Source organism: Heterodontus francisci, chromosome 8 (genome assembly GCF_036365525.1).
Source record: "Heterodontus francisci isolate sHetFra1 chromosome 8, sHetFra1.hap1, whole genome shotgun sequence".
Taxonomy (NCBI): Eukaryota; Metazoa; Chordata; class Chondrichthyes; order Heterodontiformes; family Heterodontidae; genus Heterodontus; species Heterodontus francisci.
The window spans coordinates 60,121,816-60,135,937 of NC_090378.1; the positions used below are offsets into that span (position 1 = coordinate 60,121,816).

The 14,122-nt window shown below is 43.5% G+C and overlaps 1 protein-coding gene across 1 annotated transcript in view; it reads left to right on the top strand.

The window, feature by feature from the left end:
- The window catches only part of LOC137372531 (E3 ubiquitin-protein ligase RNF170-like), a 35,123-nt gene extending 21,585 nt beyond the window's left edge, over positions 1-13,538 (top strand). The window contains exons 4-6 of the mRNA XM_068036425.1: positions 4,107-4,180; positions 9,213-9,323; positions 12,656-13,538. Coding sequence (XP_067892526.1) covers positions 4,107-4,180; positions 9,213-9,323; positions 12,656-12,895 — 425 coding nt within the window. The 3' untranslated portion in view covers positions 12,896-13,538. The remainder of the gene's footprint in view (positions 1-4,106; positions 4,181-9,212; positions 9,324-12,655) is intronic.
- Positions 13,539-14,122: the final 584 nt, after the last annotated feature.

Sequence of the window (14,122 nt, forward strand, 5' to 3'; positions counted from 1 at the left end):
CAGTGTTATTTACATCAATGTTAGAGAAAAAAAATACTGGTCTCAGCCAACAGACTTGAGTTATTGACTGCACCTCATACATATCCTGTTCAAGAATGGACATGCATGCAGAGATCCAATCCCAGAATATTTGAACTTTAATGCGCGAGAGTGCGGGTGGGACAAGTATTTCCTGTCCTAATTTTGCAGAGCCAAAAGTAAGCTCCCAGGAGCTCCAATTGACTTCTTGGGCACTTTTAAGATCTGGTTTTGCATTGGACTGTAACCACATAACACCAGTGCAAACAAGTGGCCTGAAACTACGTACTAGATGAGTTTTTTAATTTGTTCGTGGGAAGTGAGTGTCACTGACAAGGCCAGCATTAATTGCCCATCCCTAGTTGCCCTTGAGAAGGTGGTGGTAAGCTGTCTTCTTGAACCACTGCAGTCCATGGGGTGTAGGTACACACACAGTGCTGTTAGGAATGGAGTTCCAGGGTTTTGACTCAGCAACAGTGAAGGAACGCGATATAGATCCAAGTCAGGAAGGTGTGCAGCTTGGAGGAGAACCTGCAGATGGTGGTGTTCCCATCCGCCTGCTGCCCTTTTCCTCTAATCTAGTCGCGGGTTTGGAACAGCAATGTGGTTAACTCTTACATGCCCTCTGAAATGGCCTAGCAAGCCACTCAGATGTACCTAACTGCTATGAAGTCAATAAAAAGGAACGAAACCGGATGGACCACCCGGCATCGACCTAGGCACCGGAAACGACAACGGCAAACCCAGCCCTGTCGACCCTGCAAAGACCTCCTTATTAACATCTGGGGGCTTGTGCCAAAGTTGGGAGAGCTGTCCCACAGATTAGTCTAGCAACAGCCTGACATAGTCATACTCACGGAATCATACCTGACAGACAATGTCCCAGACAGTGCAATCACTATCCCTGGGTATGTCCTGTCCCATCGGCAGGACAGACCCAGCAGAGGTGGCAGGACAGTGGTCTACAGTAGGGAGGGAGTTGTCCTGGGAATCCTCAACATCGACTCCAGACCCCATGAAGTCTCATGGCATCAGGTCAAACATGGGCAAGGTAGCCTCCGACTGATTACCACCTACCACCCTCCCTCAGTTGGTGAATCAGTACTCCTCCATGTTGAACACCGCTTGGAGGAAGCACTGAGGGTGGAAAGGGCACAAAATGTACTCTGGGTGGGGGACTTCAATGTCCATCACCAAGAGTGGCTCGGTAGCACCACTACTGACCGAGCTGAGCGAGTCCTAAAGGACATAGCTGCTAGACTGGGTCTGCGGCAGGTGGTGAGAGAACCAACAAGAGGGAAAAACAGACTTGACCTTGTTCTCACCAATCTGCCTGCCACAGATGCTTCTGTCCATGACTGTATTGGTAGGAGTGACCACCGCACAGTCCTTGTGGAGACAAAGTCCCGCCTTCACATTGAGGATACCGTCCATCGTGTTGTGTGGCACTATCACCGTGCTAAATGGGATAGATTTCCAACAGATCTAGCAACGCAAAACTGGGTAACCATGAGGCACCATCAGCAGCAGCAGAATTGTACTCAACCACAATCTGTAACCTCATGCCCCGGCATATCCCCCACTCTACCATTACCATCAAGCCAGGAGACCAATGAAGAGTGCAGGAGGGCATGCCAGGAGCAGCACCAGGCATACCTCAAAATGAGGTGTCAACCTGGTGAAGCTACAACCCAGGACTACTTGCATGCCAAACTGCATAAGCAGCATGCAATAGACAGAGCTAAGCGATCCCATAACCAACGGATCAGATCTAAGCTCTGCAGTCCTGCCACATCCAGCCGTGAATGGTGGTGGACAATGAAACAACTAACTGGAGGAGGTGACTCCACAAATATCCCCATCCTCAATGATGGGGGTGCCCAGCACATCAGTGCAAAAGATAAGGCTGAAGCATTTGCAACAATCTTCAGCCAGAAGTGCCAAGTTGATGATCCATCTCGGCCCCCTCCTGAAGTCCCCAGCATTACAGATGCCAGACTTCAGCCAATTCGATTCACTCCGCGTGATATCAAGAAACGACTGAAGGCACTGGATACTGCAAAGGCTATGGGTCCTGACAATATTTCGGCAATAGTACTGAAGAACTGTGCTCCAGAACTTGCCACACCCCTCGCCAAGCTATTCTAGTATAGCAACAACACTGGCATTTACCCGGCAATGTGGAAAATTGCCCAGGTATGTCCTGTACACAAAAAGCAGGACAAGTCTAACCCGGCCAATTACCGCCCCATCAGTCTACTCTCAATCATCAGCAAAGTGATGGAAGGTGTCATCAACAGTGCCATCAAGCAGCACTTGCTTAACAATAACCTGCTCAGTGATACCCAGTTTGGGTTCTGATAGGGCCACTCAGCATCTGACCTCATTACAGCCTTGGTTTAAACATGGACTGAAGAGCTGAACTCAAGAGGTGAGGTGAGAGTGACTGCCCTTAACATCGAGGCAGCATTTGACAGAGTATGGCATCAAGGAGCCCTAGCAAAACTGGAGTCAATGGGAATCAGGGGGAAAATGCTCTGCTGGTTAGAGTCATAGTTAGTGCAAAGGAAGATGGCCGTGGTTGTTGGAGGTCAATCATCTGAGCTCCAGGAGATCACTGCAGGAGTTCCTCAGGGTAGTGTCCTCGGCCCAACCATCTTCAGCTGCTTCATCAATGACCTTCCTTCAATCATAAGGTCAGAAGTGGGGATGATCGCTGATGATTGCACAATGTTCAGCACCATTCGCAACTCCTCAAATACTGAAGCAGTCCATGTAGAAATGCAGCAAGACCTGGACAATATCCAGGCTTGGGCTGATAGGTGGCAAGTAACATTTGCGCCACATAAGTGCCAGGCAATGACCATCTCCAACAAGAGAGAATCTAACCATCTCCCCTTGACATTCAATGGCATTACCATCACTGAATCCCCCACTATCAACATCCTAGGGGTTACCATTGACCAGAAACTGAACTGTAATAGCCATTTTAACACTGTGACTACAAGAGCAGGTCAGAGGCTAGGAATCCTGCGGCGAGTAACTCACCTCGTGACTCCCCAAAGCCTGTCCACCATCTACAAGGCACAAGTCAGGAGTGTGATGGAATACTCTCCACTTGCCTGGATGGGTGCAGCTCCAACAACACTCAAGAAGCTCGACACCATCCAGAACAAAGCAGCCTGCTTGATTGGCACACTATCCACAAACATTCACTCCCTCCACCGCCGACGTACAGTGGCAGCAGCGAGTACCATCTACAAGATGCATTGTAGCAACGCACCAAGGCTCCTTAGACAGCACCTTCCAAACCCGCGACCTCTACCACCTCGAAGGCCAAGAGCAGCAGATGCATGGGAACATCACCACCCTCCAAGTTCCCCTCCAAGTCACACACCATCCTGACTTGGAACTATATCACCGTTCCTTCACTGTCGCTGGGTCAAAATCCTGGAACTCCCTTCCTAACAGGACTGTGGGTGTACTTACCTCACATGGACTGCAGCGGTTCAAGAAGGCAGCTCACCACCACCTTCTCAAGGGCAATTAGGGATGGGCAATAAATGCTGGCATCACCAGTGATGCCCACTGCCCATGAATGAATAAAAGAAAAAATTCAGCGATGATAATGTGGTTGGACATCAAGGGAAGGTGATTGGATTTTCTCTTGTTGGAGATGGCCATTGCCTGGCACTTGTGTGGAACATGTGTTATTTACCACTTATCAGTCCAAGATTGAATGTTGTCCAGGTCATGCTGCATGGGGCCGAATAACTTTTCCTTTAGCATCAGTTGCTGGCCTGCCTCCTGACTTATACAGCTAATTTTACATCAATGTGCATTCAAAACTATTTTGAATTAACACATAGGTTAAAATATAATTATGATCTTCTTGCCAGTTTGTGGCAAATTATAGACTGATTTTCTCTTATGCTGTTGGCCCAAACCTCCTTGGAACTCGATTGAAATTGTCAAAACTTATCCTATCAACCTGACTTGGTTTTGTACCAGGTTCTCGAAGTGAAAGGGCAGTATATTAGCACATTGTCATTCAGGCATTTTATTTTCTTGTGTTCTTTTTCCAACAGGACCATGTTTGATTGCGTACTGGGGACATGGTTCTTGGTTAGGAGCTGTGAGCTGTCCTCTGTGCAGACAAAAGGTACATTTCAGTCAATATTTGTGGATTTCATTGAAATGAAAATATGAATTGACTTAAATCTAATAAATACAAACTGAACTTCAAACGTTATTTAAATCTGAATTGGGTAAAAACATACATGTGTCAACATGAGAGATCAGGAGGTGGGAAGGTGGATTCCCGTCGGAGGTTTGATATATAACACATAACCAAGAATTTTATGGAGACAGAGAGAGAGAAAAAATGGAAGGAAAAGTGCCAATGCAATGTGCTGGCTTGTATCATTGTTACTGGTTGTTATTGTGAAATATATGGGGATGGAAATCCATCTGCACCTGAGATAAGGTACAAAGTGGGTAATGCAGTCACAAGAACACAAGAAATAGGAGCAAGAGTCTGTTCCGCCATTCAATATGATCACAACTGCTCCTTGGCCTCAACTCCACTTTCCTGTCCACTCTCCATATCCCTTGATTCCATGGGAGACAAAAAAATCTGTCTATCCCAGCCTTAAATGTATTCAACGATTCAGCATTCCCAATCCTCCAGGGTAGAGAATTCCAAAGATTCAGAACCTTTTGAGTGTCGTAATTTCTCTTCATAACAGTCCTAAATGATTGGCCCCTTATCCTGAGACTGTGCCCCCGTGTTTTAGATTCCCCGACCAGTGGAAACAATATCCAGCCCTTTTAGAATCTTGTACATTTCAATGAGATCGCCTCTCATTCTTCTAAACTCCAGAGAATATAGGCCCAATTTACTCAGCCTCTCATCATAGGACAACCCTCTCATCCCATCGACCAATCTAGTGAACGTTCACTGTACCGCCTCCAATGCAAGTATATCCTTCCTTAGATAAATGGAGACCAAAACTTCAACACGTGCCTGAAACTGGGGCCCAAGGTGGCCTGAAATTGGGCCTTGGCTCTCACCTAAATAACCTGAGTGAGCTGCTGGCATCCTTTGTATCTCCACAAGCAGCTCACAGTTCTCCGGGAACAAATATTGGATCTAAAATAAAAGCAAAATACTGCGGATGCTGGAAATCTGAAATAAAAACAGTAAGTGCTGGAAATACTCAGCAGGTCTGGCACAATCTGTGGAGAGAGAAGCAGAGTTAACGTTTCAGGTCTGTGACCTTTCATCAGTAATGCGGTTGTGGATTCAGTGCTACTGCACACAGCCAAAGTAGAAACTAATTTTAAAAAATTGTTATCTTTGTGTAAAGTTAAGCCTGATGGAGATATGTAATCTGCTTTATTTTTTTAGGTAAACCTGGTGATTGTTAAGACAGGAAAGGGATTCCAATTGCACAGACAATAGCTGAGAGGGACACTGAGGCAGAATATGTACACCAGTGACATCAAAATTTGGCAGTAACATAAGAGAAAATTAAATCAGTGATTGATGTTGGGAGGGAGACATGTGACAATTTGAAGTCCTGACAATTGATAGGCCCCGATTTAACACTGGAAACTAGATACATTTTAATGTATTCCCTGATAGAAACTCATCATTAGTGGTGACAATTGCCACTGCTGTATCAGATATTTGTGTAGAAAAAGACAAAAGTCTATTATGTTTATCAAGAATACAGCAAAGTTTGGATTCATTGGGTGGAATTTTCCCAGGCAAGGGAGGCAGGTTGCGTACATGCAGGAATTAAAGCCCCTAAAAGTGATGTTGGATCAAGATTGCGACATCATCTCACCCTCTTCCAGGTTTTACTGGGGATTAAAAGTGAGCGGAGTACTCTTTTGGAAATGTTGGGAAACCAATTAAGATACTTAAAAAGCCAATTAACAACTGTTTTAACCCTCAATTCTGGATTTCACAGCCAGGGCACCTGCTTCCCAACCTGTTAGCAACTTGCCAGGGTCACTGAGGCGAGTGCACAGGGAGAAGAGATTCTTCAGTGAAACTGACAAGCTGGGTATTCTTTGATCAGTTACACTGAAGTGCTCCAGTCTTGGATTTCACTATTTGTCAGGTCATTGCCAACTTCTTTGTAGGCACTTCACTGCTGCCAGCTTTCAATACGGCCTGGGAGCAACGTTTAAGCTCCACCTGCGCCCTGCTTAGGGAGAAGAGGAGAAGCAACACCACCAGCAGCAGCAGGAGCAAAACCAGCAGCAGCACCAGCTGCTTTCTTCTCAGCCACATGTTCCATCACAATGCAGAGGGGATTGACTCTGAGATCCAGCTGGAAGGAGGCAAGACCCCCAATAAAGGGTCTACAGGCAGAGGATAAGCTCTCCCAACATGTCTAAACACCAGTGTCTCAGGAGCCTCAGGTTTACATGGCAAGCCACTGCTGAATTTTCATGCATCTGGAACAAGACCTCCTTCCCAATGGAGATGGAGGCACGCATTGCCTGTGGCCAATAAGATATCTGTCACTGTAAGGTCATCCCGCCCAACCCTCAGGGTCTCTGCCTCTTGCCACGGTGTGTGATCTCTGCTCCTGCAAGGAAAGAAAGCAGAGGAGTGTAAGTGTTTGTAATGGCTCGTGTGGAGAGAAGTGCAGCATTTGTGGAGGGTGATTGTGAGGCATGGGTATGAGAGGGCAATAGGAGATGGTGAGTGTGAGTGTTGGCTGTTCAGATGGGAATGTGAGGTGCCTGGAGAGACAGGAATGAGTGAAGCTGTAAGGTGTGATGTCCTGAGGAGTATCATGCAGGAGAATGTTGGGGAGGGCAGAGTGTGGGGCATGGTACCTGAAAGTGTATTGCCACTCACCATTCCTACCCTCCCGAGATTCTGGATCCGCTTGGTGCACTGTCTCCAGGCTGGAGTGTTCACACATCTGCTGCTGACTTCCTTGGCCTCTTTCAGACATGCTTGCTTGGTTGGAGAGGTTGTCCTCTTCCTCACATCCATGGAAGAGCTCACATCACTGCAGTCCATATCTCGCAGCAGGACTTCCAGGTAAGAGTGAGACACCCAGGGAGCAGCCTTCCCAGGTCTCCTTTCCATTCCTATGATTGCTGCAGCCTCAAAAATCCAAGTGCTGCTGAACCATTCTAAATCCATGTTGGTGTCCTTTTAATTAGAAATCCTTCCTTTGACAGACCATCAGACAACACACCATCTTGCCTCTCCTTCCTAATTGGTCAGGGAGTCCGGAGACGGGATGCTAATGCTGTGGCTGAGTTAACAAGCCTCAGTAAAGCCTGCTCCTTCACCTTTCCGGTACCCAACCCATAGATGGTCCTGCCATTCCAGAAAACTCAGAAGTCAGCATTTAAGATAAGAGTGGGCAAGAGTGAAAACTGGATAACTAACCAAATTCCTTATTATCCAGAAGGAGACCTATGGCAGTTTTTTGCAGTTTGCCCAGAGAAATTTAGGATATGGAGAAGAATTTTCCAAATTGGAATAAACAAACATTATTAGTGGCAGACACGATGACCATACTGTGAAAGAATTCTTAGCTAGAAAGCAGCGGTCTGAGGATTCTGCCTATGTTTGTGTGTGTGTTCCATTGCAGCATAGCTCAGAAGCTGGAGGTGGACGTTGAGCCGAGCAAGCCAAGCAGGAGTCCAAAATCTGCCCCAAAAACTATGGGCTGTATTTTGTGGTGATGGTGGGGCTCCCAGCGCCGGGCCAAAAAGGTGGGGGAACCCTGCCTCAGCTATTTGGAGTTCCCCTAATCTGATTGAATGCTGCCAAGCCAATTAACAGACTGGTGCCGGGATCCCTGTCCCTTAAAGACAGGGATCCTGTCTTCAAGAGCTGCCAGCCAATTACAGGGTCGGCAGCTCAGTACAATCAGCAGCGCCACCAGGAATGGTGCCCACTGCTGGTACTGCAGAGGCCTTGGACCCAGGTCCAACGCTGGAGACCTGAACCTCAGGTAAGTGAGGCGGGTTGCCGGGGCATGCAGTGGCATTGCAACTGATTACAGTTTCTTTACTGGGGATTCCAGAACTGAGCAATAGAGATGTCATCAGGCTGTCCAGGCAGCCAATCAAATGAAAGGATTTTCACCTCCCGCCCCCACCAAAGGTGGCACAGTGATGCAGTGGTTAGCACTGCAGCCTCACAGCTCCAGCAACCCAGGTTCAGTTCTGGGTACTGCCTGTGTGGAGTTTGCAAGTTCTCCCTGTGTCTGCGTGGGTTTCCTCCGGGTGCTCTGGTTTCCTCCCACATGCCAAAAGACTTGCAGGTTGATAGGTAAATTGGCAATTATAAATTGCCCCTAGTATAGGTAGGTGGTAGGGAAATATAGGGACAGGTGGGGATGTGGTAGGAATATGGGATTAGTGTAGGATTAGTATAATATGGGTGGTTGATGGTCGGCACAGACTCGGTGGACCGAAGGGCCTGTTTCAGTGCTGTATCTCTAACTAACTAACTAACTAACTAACTAACTAACTAACTAACTAACTAACTAACTAACTAACCTTCTGCTAAGATGGAAGTAAAAGATTTTAGCTTGATTACCTTTTAAAGGGCTTGTAAACTTACCCATTGAAAGTGGATATATTTGACTGTCAGTTGAAATGGAGATTTCAACCTGCTGGTGAGCCAGTGAATTTTATTGGGGCTTTCACTGGTTTTTCACCATAACTCCAGTGGGAGTCCATAAGAATCCACTACAAATAGTCAAAGACCCAGTTGGACCAGGTGCCCACTATTTCTGGGAAGCCATATAAGAAACAGAACCATTGCCTACCACTTACAAGGCGAATGATTGTCAAGGGCAGGGCCTCAGTTCAAGGGCCTCAGTTTAACACCTTACCTGAATGGCTAGATCTGTGACAATGCAGCCCACTCTCAGTACTGTGTCTGAAGTGGGGCTTGAACCCATGAACCTTCTGACTTAGATGCTGCCACTAAGTCAAGCTGACAGTGCAGAGGTTTGAAATAAAAGCAGAAAATGCTGGAAATACTAGCAGGGCAGGTAAATCAAATTAAGCGATGATAAATTAACAAAAATTGACTGTAGTTATACATTTGAATATGTACCTCTGTTGAAAAGAGCAAACTCGCACTGCCACCTTCTACGTTAATACACATATAGGGCAAACCAATTTCTTTCTCTTTTCAGGTGAACCTGCTCTATAGTCTATTCTGTGAGAACCAACAGGAAAAGCAGGGTCAGCAGATTGTACGAGATATTAGAGACTACAACAAGCGCTTCTCTGGACAGCCTCGACCTGTAAGTGTCATATACAAAAATCAGTCCAACTGTTTGAAATTAGGTTCTATTGCAATTAAGGGAGGAGTACCGCAAGATTATAATCAGATTATTGAGTGAGATCTAATAGTGTGAATTAGGGTAAATGAATGGTGTAACAACAGGGACTGTTACGACCAGTTGAGCAAGGGGTCTTAGGCTCCCCTCTTGCCACTTCTCTGGTTTGGCTGTAATAGAGTTTATCTTTTTAAACACAGTGATTTGAGCTTACCAAGTCAGTGAGCCCTTGTTCACTGTTCCTTGAATATAATTACAAATGAACCAATCAGACAGGTTTTCTTGGGTTTAAACAAGAAAGATGTGACTTTATTAACCGTATCACTCTAACCAGTTAAAATTATTAAAATACGTGATGAATCCACGCTCACATGCATACAAGAGGTACACACACACAGAAATAGATACAGAGGGGAAGAAAGAATCGGGAGGTTGAAGTAAAGTCTGTAATAAATGGAATGCAAATACTGGACTGTAATGTCCTTAATTGAAGTTTTAAAGTCTTGGAGTCCTCGCTGGGGCCATGTGCACAATTTCAGGCTTGCTTCTCTGATTCCTGAAGGACAAAGAGAGGTTTTATCTGTCTTCTTAGTGGTTTCCTATAAAGTACAGTAGTCATGAGGCTTAGTAGCTGCCACCATGGCTTCTCTGGGTCTCTGCTGGAGAACAAGACTGTGAGAGAGAGAGAGAGATGCTTTCTCTTGGAGACCAGTTGCAGTCTCTTTTTTTTCTCTGTGGCACAATTCAAAACCTCAGTGTTACACCAGCAGATATGTCATGTGACTCTCTCTTTGTTTGAAACAGTAGCTTCTGGAAAGATCTTTGAAATTCAAGGCTGTTCAGACGTACTTGGTTTGGGGGCGGTGGGGGACGTGGTTTGGCTCTTTCAAAGTCAAAGGGTGTCACCATTATTGACAAAACCAATCTCCCTAATTGAATCAGGGAGCACCCCCATTGTTCCAGCTAGACTAGGTAATTTTCCTCTGTCTCTCAGCCAGCCTTTGTCTTCTCAAATGCAAATGTGCATGACCATTTTTAGCTCTTCAGTTCTGCCTTTTTAAAAAGTTATTTGTAATGTCCAGTAAAAAGTTCTCAGCAGAGTCTCATACGATGAAATTAATATTTTTCCATTTGGCATGTGTGATTTCCATCACAGGGACCATTTTTGAGTTTCCTGAAATTCTGTATAGAGTCATAGAGTGATTATGGCACAGAAGGAGGGCATTTGGCCCATTGAGTCCATGCCACCTCTCTGTAGAGCAATCCAGTCTGTCCCATTCCCCCACTCTATCCCTGTAGCCCTGCAAGTTTATTTCCCTCAATTGCACATCCAATTTTCTTTTGAAATCATTGATCATCTCTGCTTCCACCAATCTCATAAGCAGTGAGTTCCAGATCTCTACCACTCACTAGGTAAAAATACTTCTTCCTCACATCCCCTCTGCATCTCTTCCCCAAAACCTTATATCTGCGTCTCCTACTTGTTGTACCATCAGCTAATGGGAACACCTTTTCTTTGTCTAAACCTATCAATCTTACACACCTCCATGAAATCTCCCCTCAATCTCCTTTGCTCCAAGAAGAACAACCCTAGCTTCTCCAAACTAACCTTGTAACTAAAATCCTTCATCCTTGGAACCATTCTGGTAACTCTCCTCTGCATCTTCTCAATGACTCTCCCATCCTCCTTATCCAGAACAGGTCACAATACTCTTCTTAAATTCTCATTCGTAAATTTAGATAACAAGAAAAAAACAAGCAATAATGAAAATATGCAGCATTTATCCAGTTTTTATAGTGTTTCTTATTTTACCATGTTTTTTTTTTCATTTGGGCTGGGAACTTTGTTCTTTGGTAATTCACCGATGGAGGCAGCATACATTAATACTTTGTTCTTTTGCTAAAGGCAATAGAAATGCAAGTGCTTATATGAATATCAGACTGCCAGGAGCAAATTAATATTTCTGCCCTCTTGCATTCCCATTGTCAATCACTGGAAGCTGCTGAAGGGATGGATCATAAAAATTCTGTCAAACAGGCTCTACTGTCAGCAGTGGAAGCAGCTGAACATTTACTTATATTATATATTACATATCAGATAAATGGGTCAATTGCTGATGAAAACAATCCCATCATAGCACAGCACAATAATGTTTTCAAAAGGAGCACCATTTCACATGTCTCACTTACCAGGTTCTTGTAACCAGCAGCAGTTATATCCCACTAGCAATAAATCAACTTTCAATAACAAAGTTAATTATTTCCATTGGAATATATTTAACTCCAAAATAAGAGCAAAATACTGCGGATGCTGGAACTCTCAAATGAGAACAGAAAGTGCCGGAAATACTCAGCACGTCTGGCAGCATCTGTGTAGAGAGAAACAAAGTTAACGTTGCAGGTCTGTGACCCTCCATCAGAACTGGCAAAAGTTAGAAATGTAACAGTCTTTGAGCAAATGAAAGTGGGGAGAGGGGAAGAAGAACGAGAAGGAAGGTCTGTGATAGAAGATAGGAGAAACTAAATGACAGAGATGTAATGGAACAGAATGCAAATGTAGTGAAAGACAAAGCATGAGTCCAGAGAGAGTGATAATGGCAGAATAATGAATAGCTCTGTACGAAAGCAAAAACAAGAAAAACAAGTTTAAGACTAGCACATGGTTAAAAAATTAATTATTAAAAAATAAAATATATATATATATAAAAATATATAAGAAATAAAAATAATAAACAAAAAATAATGGGGCTCATAGTCTGAAATTATTGAACTCGTCCAGAAGGCTGTGGTTGTTGGGGATACATTGGCTGTTTATTATGGTTTTGCTTCATTTTGAAACATTCAATATTATTTTTCTGTCATCTTTAACTTATTTTTATATATTTTTATTGGGCCCATTAATACTAAGAATTGATCATTTTTTCCCTCTTTGACCTCGAGGTCAGGTATAGCATGGGCCAGTTACACAGTAAATGTCCCTCCACACTACCTCAATTTCCGATACCAGACATCCATGTGACTTCTGAATAAGACTACTGTTTTATTGTCAAGATATTGATAGTTTAATGATGTGGACCTGTGTTCATAAATATGAGACTGCTTAGACTTAGTATTTCCGTCAGTGGCATTTATTTTAATCCTGTCAGGTTGGCCTGAATTCCAAATCAGGTCTTTGAGTTTTATGGTCCATCACCTCTGCACTATCTAGTCTCTCAGAATTCTATGTTCTTATCAAAGCTAATTGTATTTTGTGCTCTGATCATTCTCCTCCCTTAATCTCTTGTCCTTTTGTTCAGTTTATAGATTATGTCTATGATATGCCCCTGTTACTCCAGCTGGCTTTCAGAGGACTCTTCACAATGGCTGGATTAGTGTGGATCTTCTGTTTGAGGATTGCAATTTGTTCCTTTGGAGCCATGTGCCTTACTTTCCCTCATGATATAATTCCTGAAACATTCAATGGGATCTTGGGAACTGCTGATGACCTGACTGCTGTAATCCTGCTGCTTTTTTGCATGATTAATATTTGCCAGTAGATGGGGCCAGAGCGAACTAGTCTAACCAGCACTACTATCCAAATTCTATAACCAGACTCTTCATAGGATGTGGGCTATGTGCCTAACATCTGTTTTAATAAAACTGTGTAAATATACTTTAAACGATGTTCGAACTGATAGCTGTACATAGGATTTTAATGTTAGTGTTGCTTGCTATTTTCCATCCATGTTTGTTGATAACCACAAGCAGTGCAGAGCTGCTTTTACTTTAATAAACCTGTAACTATTTATGTATTCTCCTAAAAAATGTAAAATATATTTTCAAAGACCTGGGAGGTCCAAAGTATTGTTTGATTTTTCCCCCCTAATCTTTTCAACTTTGTGTTCTTCACTATGGCTCTTCACATAGGTTTTTAATAATATCTTTTTGAAAGCAAAAATTCAAGTGTATAAAATAATGTTTTAAAGTTGGTAGAATGATGAAAGAAGCTGCTTGGGAGAAAGCTCAACTAAAAGCTTTATTTCTCCAAATAGGGAATTAAATCTGTCTTTTTGTCAGGCTCTATTTTCCAACTTCAATATGATGTACACTTAGGTCTGTGTTTTGTGGAAAAAAACAAACTTTAAATGTTAATCACATGTACATCTTGTTTAAAGTGGATCTCCTAAATAAATCCGCCTCGCTTGAATTCTCTCCCTTCACTCAGATTATGTGAAAATGACAATTTCTTCACATTCTTCTCATTGAAACAGCAGCCGATAATATTCCTTTAATCATACAGTTGGAGATGGGATCCAGGAAAATACATGGCATGTGTAGTTGCTAAACTATTTATAACTTTCTTAACATGTTAACAGTCACATTTAACCTTGGCAAAGCAGCTTTCACTCCTTCATTTCTTCAAACCCAAGAATAGGTTTGGTGTTAATTACATTTTTCAAAGTAAAATTAAACAATAGTAGGCAATATCCAGTTATTTATTGTCCATAATGTTAGGTTTACATGCTGCTCATGAACTGCTCTGAATGTATTTCAATCATTTTTATTAGTCTAGAATGACAACTACCATAATTATTTGTGTAGAGAAATGATGCTTATGCAAAGGGAGCTCAATGAAGTCAGTAAATATCGGGGCAAGTAAGAAGTACTTGAGTGGTCAGGTCTTTGGTGAAGAGGCGATTTATGGAGCAAGAGTTGCTTCTCACAGAGGAAGAGAGCCTGGTGATGGCTGGGAGATCTTTTATTTTGATAACGGGTCAGGATGA